At 60.8% G+C, this 18,295-nt stretch overlaps 1 protein-coding gene across 12 annotated transcripts in view; it reads right to left on the reverse strand.

The window, feature by feature from the left end:
- Window positions 1-18,295, reverse strand: part of AK8 (adenylate kinase 8) — a 134,433-nt gene that overhangs the window by 66,792 nt on the left and 49,346 nt on the right. For 11 of the 12 annotated variants that reach the window (XM_051835363.2, XM_051835370.2, XM_051835367.2 and 8 more), the window contains one exon: window positions 15,413-15,502. The exons of the other annotated variant lie outside the window; for it this stretch is intronic. In XM_051835363.2, the coding sequence (XP_051691323.2) occupies window positions 15,413-15,502 (90 nt within the window). The remainder of the gene's footprint in view (window positions 1-15,412; window positions 15,503-18,295) is intronic. 12 annotated transcript variants of the gene reach the window in all.

The raw sequence follows: 18,295 nt of genomic DNA on the forward strand, positions 1-18,295 counted from the left end.
TCACGGCAGAGTCGGCTGCCTCGGGCTCCGGTCTGGGTGGCAGGTTAACACCTTCCCCTGTGCCTGCTGTGCCTGAGCCCTGCTCCCAAGATCTCGCAAGGGCCACACGGTGTGCGTCCCGGCCTGGGTCTTGTGGGCTGTTGTAGCCCAGGATTGTCCACACGATGGGTCAGTGTCTGACGTGACTCAGCCCTCCTATGCCCTGCGGGGCCGGCTGTGCCCGGCACGGGATCCATGGTTCACCCACCAGGCCCCCCGGAGCCCCCCTCCTGTCTGCAAGGGCAGCCAGCCCCACATCAAGGTCCCTCCTGCACGTGTGTCGCAGCTCTGGAGAGGAGAGCGCCCACCCCCGTCCTGCCCCCGAGAGCCAGGACTGGGCTGCAGGTCTGCCTCCTGCCACGCGCAGCCAAGTCCAGCTCTGTGGGCCCAGCAGGGGCCTGGAGAGGGCCTGGGCCAGCTGGGCAGTCTCCAGGGGGAACCGAGCCCCTTCCTCCATGCACGGCTGCTGCCCCACAGCAGACGGACCTGCGGGGGCCACGGCACCCTGCCTGCAGTGTCCCAGGCCTAGGGCTCTGCTGGGGACACGAGGGGCGCTAAGTTTCTGGAACTGGCACGGAACGGTGGCGGAGAAAGTGAGAAAAGGAAACGGCTCCCTCCGTCGGTGCTCCAAGGTGCGGAGCCTCCAGGTTGACTGACAGGCACAGGGAGCCAGCGAGGCCGCCCTGGCCCCCCCACCCCCGGGGCAAATCGGAAAGAGCGGAGGACCTCGCCACGTACCCCTGCACACACACCCATAACCCACCTCCTTGGGCTGCACACGCCAGCACGGACATGCACACACACACACATGCCAGCACAGACACGCACAAACACACACCAGCATATACACACACATGCCAGCATGGACACATACACACACACGCCAGCACAGACACACACACACACGCCAGCACACACACACGCCAGCACAGACACACACACACACACACACACATACCAGCATATACACACACACGCCAGCATGGACACATACACACACACCAGCACAGACACACACACACGCTAGCATGGACACACACACACGCCAGCATGGACACATACACACACACCAGCACAGACACACACGCCAGCATGGACACACACACACACGCCAGCACAGACATGTACACACACACACACCAGCATACACACACACACGCCAGCATGGACACACACACACACACGCCAGCACAGACACGCACACACAAACACACACACCAGCATATACACACACATGCCAGCATGGACACATACACACACACGCCAGCACACACACACGCCAGCATGGACACACACACACGCCAGCACAGACACACACGCCAGCACAGACATACACACATGCCAGCACAGACACACACACACACACGCCAGCACACACACACGCCAGCACAGACACACACACACACACATACCAGCATATACACACACACGCCAGCATGGACACACACACACACACGCCAGCACAGACATGTACACACACACACACCAGCATACACACACACACGCCAGCATGGACACACACACACACGCCAGCACAGACACGCACACACACACACACGCCAGCACAGACACACACAAACACACACCAGCATATACACACATGCCAGCATGGACACATACACACACACCAGCACAGACACACACACGCTAGCATGGACACACACACACACGCCAGCACAGACACACACACGCCAGCACAGATACACACACGTGTGTGCCAGCACACACACACACATGCCAGCATGGACACACACACACTCCAGCACACACACACTCCAGCATGGACACACACACACACACGCCAGCACAGACACACACACATGCCAGCAAGGACACACACACACGCCAGCATGGACACATGATGTACTCATACATGTGTGTTCTACAACTGCCCCCTACAGCTCACGCACAGCTCACACACAGCACACACTCAGTGCACGCACAGCTCACACACAGCACACTCAGTGCACACACAGCACACACAGCTCACACACAGCACACACTCAGCTCACACACAGCACACACAGCTCACACAGCACTCAGTGCACACACAGCTCACACACACAGCTCACACTCAGTGCACACACAGCACACTCAGCTCACACACAGCACACACAGCTCACACACAGCGCGCACTCAGTGCACACACAGCTCACACACACAGCACACTCAGTGCACACACAGCTCACACTCAGTGCACACACAGCTTACAGTGCACACTCAGCTCACACAGCACACACAGTGCACACACAGCTCACACACAGCAAGCACTCAGTGCACACACAGCTCACACACAGCACACACACAGCACACACAGTGCACACACAGCACACTCAGTGCACACACAGCTCACACACAGCACACACTCAGTGCACGCACAGCACACTCAGTGCACGCACAGCACACACACAGCACACACAGTGCACACACAGCTCACACACAGCACACTCAGTGCACACACAACTCACACTCAGTGCACACACAGCTTACAGTGCACACTCAGCTCACACAGCACACACAGTGCACACACAGCTCACACACAGCACACTCAGTGCACACACAGCACACACAGTGCACACACAGCACACTCAGTGCACACACAGCTCACACTCAGTGCACGCACAGCACACTCAGTGCACACACAGCTCACACACAGCACACACTCAGTGCACACACAGCACACTCAGTGCACACACAGCTCACACACAGCACACACTCAGTGCATACACAGCTCACACAGCACACACTCAGTGCACACACAGCACACACACAGCACACACTCAGTGCACGCACAGCTCACACACAGCACACACTCAGTGCACGCACAGCTCACACACAGCTCACACTCAGTGCACACACAGCTCACACACAGCACACACTCAGTGCACGCACAGCTCACACACAGCTCACACTCAGTGCACACACAGCTCGCATCGTCTCTCCCTGCCCAGCCCCTGGGGGACTCGCTGGACTCCCTGTCCATGAGTGGAGCTGGGGAAGCTTCCGGAGAACAGGGCGGCTGCCTTGTCTGTTTCGCTCCCACGTCACACCACCCTCGATGCCTGGGAGAGACAGGCTCTCTGCCCCAAGGCCCCCGCCTGGGACTCGGGCTGGGCCTGGAGCTGTGAGTCCGTGAAGGTGAGAGGCGGCCCCTGGTGAGCCATCGCTGCCCTGGGCAGCCTCAGGTAGGGGAAGGACCTGCGAGCTCAGGGGCCAGGCCGACAGGTGGTCTCTTAGCGAGGCTGTTTGTTTGTTGTTTACTGCCACCTGCTGGTGAGTCCCGCACCCTGCACCCCGAGTGACAGAACATTTCTACCCTGTGGGAAGTTACCCAGCTTGCTCCTTAGGAAGGTCGTTCGCCCCAAATATATATTCGAGATATAAAATGAACCAGATGTTTCTAAGACTTCGTGAGGCCCACAGCACTTAACATTGCCTGGCAGACAACTTACACACTCAATTTTTTCCCTTCAAGTCCAGAGGAGCACATTAGCCCCGAGGGCTCGTGCTGGTCTGGGGCCATTCGGTGTGACTCTCGCTCGCGGCGTGGCCACCCCCTGCCTGCCGGGGCCGAGGTCAGGTGCCCGGCTAGCGCTGGCTCGTCGCGGACTCAGCACGCCCCTCTCCGGCGACGTTTTAGATTAGGAAGGAGAGCGCTCAGACCCAGACATTCTACACGACGTTACACGTACGGGTCTGGTCACGGCCCCCCCGGAAGCACAGCCGAGCATCTGAGCGCGTGGGACCGGGCAGGGGCGCGCGGCGCCTCCACGGCCGGGGTTCCAGCCGCCGTGCGGCAGCCCCGCGCTCACCGAGCCAGAGTGCCTCCCTGCGAGCGGGCTTGGGGCTCAGCTCCTTCTATTTCTCACAGGAGGAGGTCGCCCTGGTGATCTGTGACAGCAAAGCCCGTGGCTCCTGGCAGGGCAGGGAGCGGAGCCACGCGCCCATTTTCCTGGCATGCGGCGAGGAGACGGCCCGTTTACCTAACAGGCGGGTGTGTCACGGGGCCCGCTGCAGCCTGGCTCTGAGCACGTATCCGTTCAGGGACAAATACCAATGCCCATTAGAATCATAACAACCCCACGAAAGAGCTGGTGACAGCACCCCAGTTTACAGATTGGGAAACTGAGGCCACACAGCTAACAGGGCATAAAGCAGCCCGGGCCGCTTGCTCAGGCTTGTGCTTTTGGGGGGAGGCTGTTGGGCCCCACCCACAGCCTGCCCCTGGTCTCTTCACCTCCCCAGTGGGTTTTCCTCTTGGAAAGAGCAGAATGGGGGCCAGCGCTGTGGCGTAGCGGGTAAAGCCACCGCTGCAGTGTCAGCATCCCATATGGGCACCGGTTTGAGACCCGGCTGCTCCTCTTCTGATCCAGCTCCCTGCTGACAGCCTGGGAAAGCAGTGGAGGATGGCCAAGTGCTTGGGCCCCTGCACCCAAGCACTATGGGAGACCCGGAAGAAGCTCCTGGCTCCTGGCTTCGGATCGGCCCAGTTCCCGGCTGTTGCAGCCATTTGGGGAGTGAACCAGAGGATGGAAGACCTCTCTCTCCCTGCCTCTGTAACTCTGCCTTTCAAATAAATAAATCTTGAAAAAAAAAAAAAAAAAAAAAAAGGCAGAATCGGCCACCATGGGGTCTGGTGCACCTGCGGCCCCCACGTGGGTGGGCCCAGCCCCTGAGGACCTGTAAGGCTGTGCTCAGCCTCCTGGACGCACGGTGTGGCCAATGGCAGTGCTCACAGCGGGCCCTCCCAGGCCTGGGGGCAGAGGGTGGCACATCTTTGCCACTCTTCCCACGGGATCCGGGCAGGCTGCACTGATGAGCTTGGTGAGCAGAATCAGGCAGAGGGTACCCTGGGACTCCTCGTGGCTTAGCCCATGCTCTCACGCCAACTGCCCCCACCCTGGGACCCCTAGGAAGGCTTGCTCCAGGGGAAGTCAGCCCCGCGTCTGAAGGCCCTCTTGTCTGATGTCATGCTGTGCTGAGAGACACACGGCCAGTCCCCGCTGCCCCGGGTACATCCCCAGGGCCCAGTGGGCGTCATGGGGCTAAGAACCAAACGGACAGCCGACCCCAGATGCAGGTGCAGGCCCCGGATGGGCCAGCCCCGCTGTCTCCGGGAGCTGCAGCCACGCCAGCCAAGCTCCCACGGGGCAGTGGAGGCCTGCCCGCTGCGCCCCGCCCCAGGCCCCCACCCAGGGGCGTCATACACTGCCTGCCATTTCCTTGCCATTAAGTGACTGCGGGGTGGGGGAGGGCGCTGTGGTGCAGCAGCTGCAGCCCCTGCCCGGGTCATCCACGTCCCCTTCCAGGGTGCCCGGCTCGAGTCCCGGCCGCTCCTCTTCTGACCCAGCTCCCTGCTAACGCGCCGGGAAGCGGCAGGTGACGGCCAATGTCCTTGAGTTCCCGCCGCCGACGCGGGAGTCCCTGGCTCCTGGCTTCCGCCTGGCCTAGCCCTGGCTATTGTGGGCACTTGAGGCGTGACCAAGTAGATGGCAGACTGCCTTTCACATAATTCTAAGGCATTTAAAGGTGGTAGCAAAAATTAAGACTGTGGGGTAGCTCGTCACACTACAACACATGGCTACAGCTTCGGCAGCTCCCGGTGAACAGCACGGCCAGCCGTAGGTAAGGAACAAGGCACCAAGAAATCCGTGACGCACCCGCCAGGCCCCGCCAGTGGTACTCCCACGGCGCTGCTAACGAGACGGGCAGTAGGTGACTGACACACGCGCTGCTGGGCCACACGCTACGCTCAACACGCGACACATGTGCTCCTGCTGGGCCACACGCTACGCTCAACACGTGACACACGCGGTGATGTCAGTTTAGACCCACGGAGCCCTGGAAGGTCGCCACGGAGACGGCCACGGCCACACAGCTGGGATGTGGCAGTGTCTGGAGCCCAACCCTGAAGCCACGCCTCCACTGCCCACGGCGGGGCCAGCCGCGAGCCCCCCCACCAAGCCCTTCAGCCATCTGCTCCTCCTCTTCATCCCCGCAGGCCCCACGGGAGCTCACCTGGCTAGAAACGCAGGCAGCAGGGCGGGGGCCTGCCTGGACTGCACACCTCGGGGCCCCAGCTCAGCTGTCACACGCTCATTCACAAACATGGGTTGAGCCTGGCAGGCCGACAGAGCGTGGGCGGAGACGGGGCAGGGATGGGGTAGGGCAGGACAGAAGGGGTCCCAGACAGGGCCTGCCTCCCATTCCAGTGACTCACCTGCCACCAGAGCTGCAGAAGCTCAGGATGGGGCCGGGCTCTGCACGCGTTTCAGGTCAGAGGCACCAGGCAGGAGCAAGTCCTCCCTGCCATCCCACCACGGCCCCTGCTGCAGCACGGCACTGCCTCTTCCCTCACCTCCCACCCTGCCATCACCCCCTCTGCCCAGGGCCCCCGCCACCCACCAGCCCTTCCGTCCTGTGTGGCCCAGAGCAGAGGCCCCAGGCTCCCTCCCTCTGTGTCCAGCATGGCGGTGCCACGTTCCCCGGTGCGGTGAGCCCCCGGGACCGGCCTGCAGGTGACAGCCCCGGCAGGCCTGTCGTTGCCGCGCTGGATCTGCAGGTGCAGGAATGGCAGTAGGCAGAAGGGCACCGGGGCAGCCCGCCCTCCACACTGCGGGCTCCCACCCCCAGCCAGTGTCACCTCCCCGTCCGTCAAGCACAGCCCCGGGGGAAGGGGCTTCAGACTGCGTCTGCCTTGGGGTCTGAGTGCAGCTGTGGCCGAGCCGGGGGCCGCCCAGACGGCTGCACGGGACGCCTCCTGGCTGGGGAGGGCTGGCGTCTCGGGGCCGGGCCTGTCCAGGACAATTTCACAGCTGAGTGGCTTGGAGGTTTCGTTCTTCTCCGAGGTTGCAGGGGCTACCCGTGGGGAGAGGAACGCTTTCCAGAAGCTCTGGCCAGAGCAGGAGGACGCCGTGCGCTCCTGGGCTCGCCCTCGACTTCCCCGGAGCATCTGTGGCTCCGGTGTTCAGACTGGGATGCCTGACACACAGTCCCAAGTCGGCGGCGAGCGCGGAGCCTGGCAGGGGCGCCTGCGGCTGCTCCTCTCTGGCACAGGCAGAGAAGCGGCCACACACAGCAGGGAACGCGGCAGACCTCGCCCTGCTCCCGTGGCACCCAGCCTCCTGCGAGACAGACACAGGGACATGTCACTGCCTCGGTTTCCTGCTCCGGCCCAGACACTATGACCAGTGGTCACAGGGGCTGCCTCCCTGGCGAAACATCGTTTTAATAACATAAAGGCAACACACACTCTTGCAATAAAAGCCTGGTTTAAAAAAAAAAAAAAAGGAGGGGCTGGCATTGAGGTACCGCTGGCATCCCATATCAGAGTGCTGGCGGGAGTCTAGGTAGTTCTGAACCAGCTCCCTGCTAAGCTGCCTGGGAAAGCAGTGGCCCAAGTGCTTGGGGCCCTGCCACCCATGTGGAAGACCCAGATGGAGCTCCTGGCTCCTGGCTCCAGCTTGGCCCAGCCCCAGCTGTTATAGCCTTTGGGGGAGTGAACCAGCAGATGGAAGCGCTCTCTCTCTCTCTGTCTGTGTTTCCCCTCCATCTCCCTCTGTTTCCCTGCCTTTCAAATAAATAAACAAATCTTTAAAAAGGTGAAAAATAGGGGCCAGCAGCAGGTTAAACTGCTGCCTGCAGCAATGGCATCCCATGTGGGCGCCGGTTCAAGTCCCGGGTGCTCCACTTCCAATCCTGCTCCCTGCTAATAGCCTGGGCAAGCAGTAGAAGATGGCCCAAGTTCTTGGGCCCCTGCACCTGTGTGGGAGACCTGGAAGAAGCTCCTGGCTCCTGGCTTTAGCCTAGACCAACTATGGCCGTTGTGGCCATTTGGGGAGTGAACCAGCAGAGGGACGACCTCTCTGTAACTCTGCCTTTCAAGTAAATAAATCTTAAGAAAAAGGAAAATTAAAGCACAAGGAAATGGAGGAGGGCATGAACCTGTTGCTAAGCAGGGGTTCTGGTCCCCTTCCCAGGCCCTGGGGCTGCGGACCACAGCGCCGCGCCCACGCGGCTGCCACTCGGCCATCCCGGCCACGGTGCACAATCTCCCCTGCTCGCTCTCTCTCTCTCTCTCTCTCTCTGGCTGAAAAAGGCTCTCACCTATTTTCCATGAGGAAATCTTTGTAGCAGTCCCAGCGGAGAAGTCAAAAGTTTGACTTGAAAAGAGGAGCTACTTCAAAAGCATTGTCAGGCCGGGCGAGGCTTCCTTGAAAATGCAGAAACCACAGGCGCGTCCGTTAATCAACTCGGGGCCACCTTACAGTGGGGGCTGGGCGGGGGGCGCCGGGGGGCAGCTGGCGACGCCCCGAAGGGAGGCCGGGCGAGGAAAAGCCGCGCTGAATAAAAGAGCAAATTAATGTGTTTACGACTTACTGCTTGGACTGTGTGTGTGCGCGCCTGTGTGTGCGTGTGTGTGTGTGTGTGTGCAGAAAAATGAAAGAAAAATGTAGAGTTTTTTTTTTCCCAATAATAAAAAGGGAGTTGCGCTGCGGGGCCCCTAAAGCTTGTGAAAAATTAAACTCGACGGATTCAAACTGTCCTATTTCCACTTCAAAAGAGAAGAGGCACTGAGCTCTTCCCAACTTATCTTCAAACGCCCAGCACCCTAGAAAGTTTCTTTAAAAAAATAAAGGCTCCTGTTCCCCCAAGCACTGTACCGGTTACTGTACCCACTGTCTCTCCCTCCACTAATTATACCCCTGTGAGTCCATTAACCCACTGGTAAATTATTTAGAGAGGCATGCGCCGTCCTCAGCGCCTACAAACACACCACATGCGAAGGCTTGCCGCGCGCGGGCAGGGGTCCCCCAGGGTCTCCCCAGCCTGCAGCTCACGGAGGCCGTGCTGCTCAGAACAAGAAAACAGCATCCACTTACTCCTCAGACGGGAGGATTACTTTGTCTTTCAACTTGGCAACTCTTTGCAAGTTTCTAACAAAAGAGGAAAGCTGGCCTATTGTGGAGTCTTTAGTGCGCATTTAGCACTGGGAATATTAATTCCCCCTCAAAAATGAAGCGCTTCGGCGCCCGAGCTCTGATCCCTGCCACCCGGGATCTGGACGCACGCAAGGCTCTCCAAAGTGCTCCTAATCACCCCGGGTGGGGGCCGGCGTGGCTGGTTTGCGCTGCGCCGGCTGCCGCGTCTGCTGGAGCGAGGTCTCGTTACCGGAGCAGGCGCAAATTACTCGCCACTCTCCCGCCGCAGCCCCGCCCTTCTCGGGCGCTGATGGCAATCAGGGGCTGGGGGGCTCTGCGGGAGGAGGCACAGGTAACCCCGGCTCCCGCCTCGTCTTTCCTATGCGCCTGCACTTAGCTTTCGCGAGAAAGTTATTGTACCAATTAAGTAGCCGTTAGCTCGCCTGAACGTAAGCGGGCGCCTGGTGTGCGCCCAGGAACCCTGGCTCCCTGTACCCGCCTGCCAGGCGGGGAGCCACGGCAGGGGTGGGAGCAGCCCCTGCTAACTGCCTGCCTGGCAGGTGCTGGATGCAGAAGCGCAGCCACAGGGGATGTGCAGAGCGGGAGCCTCACGTCAAAAAGGGAAAAATCCTGGCTAGGGACGGGCGCCGGCTCCGAGGCTTCCGTCTGGACCACTCCACCTTCCTGCTAGTGGGCGCGCTGGGGTGGGAGAGTGCCATCTCACACTCTGAGAGCCAAGATGCTTAACCAGCGAGGACACGATGTGCCTTTGGCTGGTTAATCTCTTCCCTGGGCAGCCGCCCTCCAGAGAAAGCCCAAGCAATCTGCGAGAACAGAAACAAGTACCCAAGCTGGGGTCGGGGCCAAGTCTTCCAGGCCCAAGAGCCGGGCGAGTCCCTAATTAGATCCAGCATCGTGGGGGAGGTCCTCTCTGCCAGCAGCAGCCGCTGGGCCCTCGGGGATGGCCACATTGCCCTGCGGACCCCTTCCAGCTGGGGGGCACCTGGACGCCAGGCGGCGGCTGGCCGGGAGGCCTGGGCATTGCAGGGAAAGCGGGCTTGGAAAGGCGGCATTCCCGGAGGCGCAGGCACATGGCCACATTCCTGGGGCAGCGCCAGGCCTCTGGCATTCGGAATTCCACAAAAACCCTTTGGTGGGAATGAAACCGGGGAAGGCACTGGGCACACTCTCTGGAGACCTGGACACCTGGAGCCGCTGCCAGTTCCAGCAGAGGGCTGGGCTCGGTTCCCAGGAGGGAGAGGACACCCCCACTCACTGGGGGGCGGCACACAGCGGCCTGGGTGCCCACCAGCCGAGGACTTTGTTTTAACTGAGGCAGAAGCAGCTGAGGACTTAACCCTCCCAACAGCCCAGAGTCAGCTGTGCTGGTTTTGTTCCAAGGCACAGAGTGACCGGAGCTTCCCAGCATCCCGGGGTGTGCGACACAGGCGTGACCCGGTGTGTCTCCACAGCCTGGGGCGGGCCCAGGCCTGGAGCAGACGCCAGGTGGGGATTCACAGTGCAGGGCGCAGGTGGCGCGGCTGCCCCACCCTCTGTCCATCACCAGCCTTGGGGCAAGAGATGGGGCGGGGGACAGTCAGGCTGGGGCCCTGGGGTCTCTGCGCAGAAGACGGGGAGAGACGGGAGAAGGGCACCGCTGTTAATTCTGCCACCGGTCAGCAGCAGGAGGTGTTGGCAGCACCTCTGACGCCTGCAGAGGTCACGGCTGGGACATAGCGTCGTCAGGCCGGGGACTGCGGGAAGGGGCTCCACGGGGGACAGACGACATCTGGGTCTACCCGCGGAGCAGGAGGCGGTGGTGACGGGGACCCTGATGGTGGCACAGACGCTCAGCAGTGCCTCCGAGGCCGGCGGCTCCAAGGTGAGTGGAGGAAGGGCGCAGCCTACAACGGCGGGCCCTGGTGACAGAGCACACAAGGCCTGCGGCCCAGAGCAGGTCCCCACGGCTAGCAGCGTGGCGAGGACGGTATCCTCCACTGGTTAGGTGGCGGGAGTGACGCCGGGCCTCTGACCCGTGCCGGGGAGGGTCCCGTGTCCTCAGAAGACTCTCCGGCCGGTTGGCTGAGCTCCCAGGGCTCGATGGCCTTTGGGTTTCGAGGGCGAGGACGCCCTGCAGCCAGGGCAGCGGCTGGCTGCTCGCCGCACCCCCAGGGACGTCTGCTGGACACCGGGCTCCTGAGCAGGGAAGCTCTGAAGGTGCCAGGGGAGGGGCCAGGGTCTGTGAGCGCTGAGGAAGGGGCTCCAACTCCAGGGCCTGTGGGAAGGAGGACCCCACCGTGCCCTCTGCTCCTGGGCCTCCCGCTGCCCGAGAGGGGCCACCCTGCAGACCAAGCGCACCCTCCGGTTCTTGGTCTCCGTCCCCCGACCCTTGCCACGGTGGGAAGGGGATTCCTTCTACTTCTGCCTCTGCCCCATCAGGGCTCTCTCCCTGTCCCCAGCATCAGGGGACGGTCATCTAGTGAATGGCCTGTCCCTAGGACTGGCCTCGAGGGGCATGTTGGGAAGCCCAACCGTGACCTCAGATCCCAGCCACGTTCGCCACCCAATGCTCCCAGCGAACTCTGGCCCTGTCTCCTAACGGGTTCAGAACTCGGGGCGCCAAGAAGCCATGTGGTTAATCACCACCCCCAAATCCCAACAGTGGCATGCCAGTGGGCATGGCCACGCGGTACAGGAAGCAGGGGGCCCTCCGCGGGCTGCCAAGGGCAGTCCTGCAGAGCCGGCTCGGGCTGACCTCACGGAGGGGTGTGGAAACACCAAGTGGGCCCCCGCCAGGCCTGGGTGCTTGCCCCTCCGCAGGCCCAGCACTGGGGTTCTCTCTCCACAGCCCACTAATGAGCCCCTGTTGGTGGTGATGAGTGTAAACGCATCCTTTGTTATCCCTGGGAGATCAGGATTAGCGAAATGACAGGATTTATTGCTTCTGTTCGGAAGGTACGGTATTGGTTGTTGTTGCGTCTTTAATTTTGTAGGAAGAGCAGAAATAGAGAGCTACACGGGCTAAACAAACAAAGAGCGGTACCAGGAGGCAGAGGAGCACAAAACGCTGGAGCTGGGAGCGCCGGGTCTCGCTCACGTGACGGCAGATCGGGAAACGTGCACGCCGGCCTCCCTGGTCGTCACCACCAAACCAACGCAAGGCTGCCCAGGGCCACCTCCGGTCTGTGGGCGGTCGGGGGGCGGAGGGGGGACTTCAGCCAGCCAGGGACAAGGCTAACTTGCTCGGCCGTCCGGTCTCCAGAGAAGGACCAGAGGGCTCAACAGCAGGCTCCACGCTTCCCAGAGACAAGGCTGGGGCAGCCCAAAGTGGCGGCCATCCCTGAAGGCCAACCTAGGACCTGTGAGCCCAACAGCCCAACCCCTGGTGTGACAAAGGTGGGCACGACTGCTGGGGAACCATGTGCCGGCCTCAGCCTCACACGAGTCAGCAGCGCCGGGTGACCGCCCGCCCCCCACCCCGGGGCGGGGGGAGCTGCGACATTCCGATGACGATGGCCATAACAACGTGCGTGTCACACGGCTTCGAACGTGGGATATGGGCATAAAGAAAAACCAGTGAGGGGGCCAGTGCCGGGGCTCACTAGGTTAATCCTCCACCTGCGGAGCCAGCATCCCATAAGGGCGCTGGATTCTGTCCCGGTTGCCCCTCTTCCAGGCCAGCTCTCTGCTGTGGCCAGGGAGTGCAGTGGAGGATGGCCCAAGTGCTTGGGCCCTGCACCCCATGGGAGACCAGGAGAAGCACCTGGCTCCTGCCTTCGGATCGGTGCGGTGCTCCAGCTGTAGCGGCCATTTGGGGGGTGAACGAATGGAGGGAAGACCTTTCTCTCTCTCTCTCTCTCACTGTCTATAATTCTACTTGTCAAATAAATAAATAGAAAAAAAATTTAACAAAAAGGAAGAAAGAAAAACCAGTGGGGAAATGCTGGACAGCCCCGCCCCGCAAGGACACTCACAAACCCATCCAGACAAACACAGCTTGAAAAATGAGTGCACCGGGCAGGCGCCCCCAAGAGAGAAGCCACGGGACCCCGCCGTCTCAGGCGAACAGGTTCAGTCCCACTGCCCTCACCGGGAATCAGAAGACGACAGTGGGAAACGGAGGCACATTTTGTCACCTGAGAAACTGGCCAGTGGCTGGCTGGGGTGTGCAGAGTGTGCTCCTTCTCCCCTTCCCCAAAGACGTCCCTACCCGGTCCCTGGTGCCTGTCCGTTAGCAGAGGGATCCTGCCACTTGATTAGGTTAAGGGCTTTGAGACGCTGGGTTTGACCCAGCGTGATCACAAAGGTCCCCGCTGAGCAGGGGAGAGAGTGGACGGCGCTTCTGTGCTGGCTTTGGGGAAGCGACCAGGAGCTGTGGACGGGCCCCGCTGGAGCCCAGGGAGCGGCCAGCTCTGGGGACGCCTTGCTTCTAGGGCTCTGGCCTCCAGAACCGAAGGGTGACAAACGCGCAATAGAACATGAGGGCGCTGGCACAGCCGGCGGTGGCCAGGACAGGCAGGACACGGCGGGGGAGGGCAGGAGGACGCTCGGACGTGCCGCGCACCACAGTGGGCAGGGCTGTCACCCGATCTGGGATGCTGGCAAGCCCAGGCACGTGCTAGATGATGCATCATAGAATTACTGAGGGATGTGAGAGGAAAACATCTACTTATGGACTTCTTGTAAGTCTTATGTTTATGTGTATGTTTATGGACTTATGTTTTGAGAAAAAAAAATCCAAACATACAGAAAATCATGCAAGTCCTGCCACTCTTTTCCGAGATGGGCCTCGTCCGCTGGGTCACTCACTATCTGTGCCCGAACACCAGCGCGTGGTACTGGAGAACTGGATGGTCACCCGGTACTCAGCACCCTGCCCAGCAAAACGAACCCACACACACCCGTGCTGCTTCCACATCTTTCAGTCACCCGACACCTTCCACAGGACACTGCCATCTCTCCCGTGGACGGGGACGCGGCACCGCCGGAGGGAAGCCCCGTGCGGCCGCCTCGGGCACCGCTGCTGGCCTCTGCGGCGCCGCAGCAGCAGTACTGCCCTTTGCCAGCCTCCCGGGCCTGTGCCTCGCGCGTCAGCCTGCAAGGCACGGGTTCCTGTGCCCACCTGGCCACTGAGAAGCCAGGACTTCCAGAACGGCGAGGTGGTTGTCGGGGGCCACCTGGCTGGGGGGGGGGTGGGGCAGCGCCGGAATCTGAACCAGACGGGGAGCACTGGGACTGGAACTGGGACTGGAACTGGCTTTCACCCTGCCCAGCCCTCCTGCCTCCGCCTGGCTCGGCTCACCCTGCGCGGATCACTGTCTGCGGATGGGCCCACGGCCCTCACTTGAGCTCCACCTGGGAATTCGAGGTCTCGGAGGGGCTCGGGGAGCCGGGCGGGGCACCTCCCCCGGGGCCCTCGAGGCCGATGGTTGGCACCGGCAGCTTGCTCCCTGCACTTCCTCACTGGCCGACCCTGCCCAGGAAACCGGGAGGAGACGGCGGCCAGCGTCCGGCCACGTGGAGCGCAGGTCGTGTTCCAGTCAGACTTGACGAGGGGGACTCGTACTGACACCTGCACAGAGGAGCCGCCACACTCGTCACCAGAGAAGGCATGGGCGGGCAGAAGACGCGCTGGTCGGCGGAAGGAAGGACCAGGCGCCCAGCCCCAGACCAGCTGTGCACGCTCAGCGGCTCACTCCCTGCGCTGTGGCTCCTGGGAAGCCCGACCAGGACGATGGCAAAGGTGCCCCTGGCGGGGGCCAGACCTGGGAATGCTCTCACGTCAGAGATCACGGAGGGGACCGCAAGGCTGTCTGGGCCCGGTTCCCCCACCCCGCAACCCCCGAGGACAGGCGGCCAGTCGGTCCCTGCGGCTGTAATGCCCGGGGAACCTTCCGGCTTCTGCCTGCCAATTAATGGGGAACGTGTGCCCCAGGATTGCTGCCTACCCTCTCCTGGCGCACAAGGTCACCAGTGGTGACAAGCAGGCACATCGGAACACTCCAGGGACACCCCCAGTACACCCCTATGCCACCCTCATGGGGTGTCAGGCCTGGGTGCCCAGAGCCCACCCCCTATCCCCCAAGGAGCAGGCTCAGAGCCCACCCCCTTCCATCCCCCCAAGGAGCAGGCTCAGAACCCATTCCTCCACCCCCAGGAACAGCTCAGAGCCCACCCCCCCAAGGAGCAGGCTCAGAGCCCATCCCCCCGCCCCCTGCCAGGAGCAGGTTCAGAACCCATCCCCCCCCCCCCCAAGGAGCAGACTCAGAGCCCTGGCTCATGGCAGAGCCCCAGGAGCCCCCCCCCAGATTGCTTCCCCACTGCCGTTGGGAGCCCCCCTCCCCGCCCCGGGGGCCGAGGGCTCTCCCCAGGGCCCCCCTCCCCACCCCGGGGGCCCAGGGCTCTCCCCAGGGCCCGGGCAGCTGCGGCTGCTGGCGGGGGGCGCGGCCTACCTGCCATGTGCTTTTCAAAAAAGGGCCGGATGACCTCGCCGTGCTTGGACTTGTCCGCCACAGCCTCTTTCAGCAGTTGCCCGCAGCAGACTGAGGGGGAGGGGCACAGAGACGCACGTTAAATTTTAAATAGAAGGCAGAACGGGAAGAAACACGCCGCGGTGCTGCCTGCTGTGGGGGAGAAGAAAGGTCACCGGAAAAAAAACAGATATAAAAGGGTTTCTGTGTGTGTGAGCGTGCGTCCCAGGAAAAGTAAATATCAAACAGGGGCCGGGAAATGAGGAGGCAGCGGCTGTGCCATGAAAAGGAATGCATTTGGCGGGAGCATATTAAAAATGCAAAGCGGCGGGGAAGACAGTAACGAGGGAGGGACGCCGTCGCCAGCAGGGCCGCGCCCGGAACCAGGAGCGAGCGAGCGAGCGAGCGGAGCCGACTTCTCCCCGGCACGGCTGAGCGTTCACGGCGATCGGGATTGTGGCGAGAACTGCGCAGCCCCGAGCGAGCGAGGCGCCGTGGCGGCTGGGGGGAAGCACGCGGCTCCCGCGGCCACTCCAGCGGGCAAGGCGCGTCCCTGGGGGTGGGGGTGGCCACAAGGCAGGAGTGTGCACACAGCAGGATGCCGCTGCCCGTCGCGGCCTGGCCCTGGGGCGCTGAGTGAGTCAGCCACCGGCTACTGTGGCAGCGAAAGCCACAAGACTGCAGCCGCGTCTTCGCCGAGTGTCAATCGCACGGCCCCGGTTTCTTACAATTAGGACTAAGGGGTTTCCCGCCTACACTGAAGACACGGAGAGCAGCCCTAAACTGAGCTGGGTAACACGAATTTTAAGACAACGGCCAGCACCAAAGACGCGCTCCTCAACAGGGTGTGTCTGACTGGCCATGCGAACGACAGTGGTGACTTTGCCCACGGTGCTTGCGGCTCCATGGCTAAGGGATGGAACGGGCACAGAGGTGGCCGTGATGAGACTTCTCTGTGCGCCAAGCACTGGCACAAATCTGTGTCTGATTCAGGTCTCAGGACAACCTGTTGCCTTTTTTTTTTTTTTTTTTTTGTAAAGAGTTACAGAGAGAGGTAGAGACAAACACACACACGCTGAGAGAGAGGCGGGGGGGGGGGGCAGACAGAGAGGTCTTCCATCCGCTGGTTCACTCATATGGCTGCAACAGCCAGACCTGAGCCAATCTGAAGCCAGGAGCCAGGAGCTTCTTCCAGGTCTCCCACACTGGTGCAGGGGCCCAAGGACTTGGGCATCTTCCACTGCTTTCCCAGTAGATGGCCACAGCAGAGAGCTGGAGCCAAAGAGGAGCAGCCGGGTCTTGAACCGGTGCCCATGTGGGATGCTGGCACTGCTGGCGGCGGCTTGACCCAGTATGCCGCAGCGCCAGCCCCAAACTGTTGGTTTGTTTGTTTTAATAAAGAAACAGAGGCTCAAGGGAGTGAAGTGACCTGTTGCAGGCTGCAGGGCCGCTGAGTGGCAGCGCTGGGCTCCCCAGCTCCGTGTGATGTCAAACCCAGGCCTGGCTTCCACCGCCAGCCACGCAGAAGCACCAGGCCTCAGGCGGGCCTGCTCTCCTGGAAATGCACGGAGAGGAACGAACCCTGGGAAGCCGTTCTGTGCAGACAGCACAGGGCAACAGGAAACTGCCTGTTAGAGCCCAAGTCTGTCTGTCTGTCTGTCTGTCTGTCTGTTTGGAAGAGAGAGAGAGAGATCTTTGTTCACTGGTTCACTCTCCAAATACCCACAGTAGCTCAAACAGGGCCAGGCTGAAGCCAAGAGCCCTGAACTGCATCTGGGTCTCCTACATGGGTGGCAGGAACCCAAGCACTCGGGCCACCGCTGCTTGCAGGCACATTAGCAGGAAGCTGGACCCCAGGCAGCCCGGAACGGGACACAGGCGTCCAAAGCAGCATAATTCTCAAAGTTCTTAGAGCAGGAAAGAACCAGCAATGCAGGCTTCAACAACAAGCTAACCGAGGTGTTCAGCATACAAATGACATAAAAACAAACAAACAAACAAACAAAAAAACACAGAAAATTGGGATCCTCTAGGGGCTGGCACTGTGGCATAGCAGGTAAAGCCACCACCTGCAGTGCCGGCATCCCATATGGGCACCAGTTTGAGTCCCGGCTGCTCCACTTCCCATCCAGCTCCCTGCTGTGGCCTGGGAAAGCCGTGGAAGATGGCCCAGGTGCTTGGTCCCTGCACCCACGCAGAAGATCTGAATGAAGCTCTTGGGTTTGGACTAGATCCGCCCTGGTCTTTGAGACCATTTGAGGAGTGAACCAGCCGATGGAGGATCTCTCTGACTCTCCCTTTCTTTCTGTAACTCTGCCTTCAAATAAATAAAATAAATCCTTTTTTAAAAAAATAGTGACCCCCCAGAAAGAGTAAAAATATGCCACAGAATCAGATCGAGAGATGACAAAGATAGTGGAATCATCATACCAGGTCTTTAAGACAATTATTACAAATCTATTTAAAATTTTAAAGGAAATGATGGTTAAAAGGAATGAGCATTGGGGCCGGCGCCGTGGCTCACTTGGTTAATCCTCCGCCTGCGGCACCAACATCCCATATGGGCATCGGGTTCTAGTCCAGCTCTCTGCTGTGGCCCAGGAGGGCAGTGGAGGATGGCCCAAGTGCTTGGGCCCTGCACCCACATAGGATACCTGGAAGATACTCCTGGCTCCTGGTCTCCGCCTGGCCCAGCGCTGGCTGTCGCGGCCATCTGCGGAGTGAACCAGCGGATGGGAGATCTCTGTCGATCTCCTTCTCTGAACTCTGACTTTTGAATAAGTGAATAAATCTTTAAGAAGCAAAAGACAATAGAGGAAATAAATTAGATAAATAGCAATATTTGATTGGTTAAAAAAAACTGTC

Source organism: Oryctolagus cuniculus, chromosome 1 (genome assembly GCF_964237555.1).
Source record: "Oryctolagus cuniculus chromosome 1, mOryCun1.1, whole genome shotgun sequence".
Classification (NCBI taxonomy): Eukaryota; Metazoa; Chordata; class Mammalia; order Lagomorpha; family Leporidae; genus Oryctolagus; species Oryctolagus cuniculus.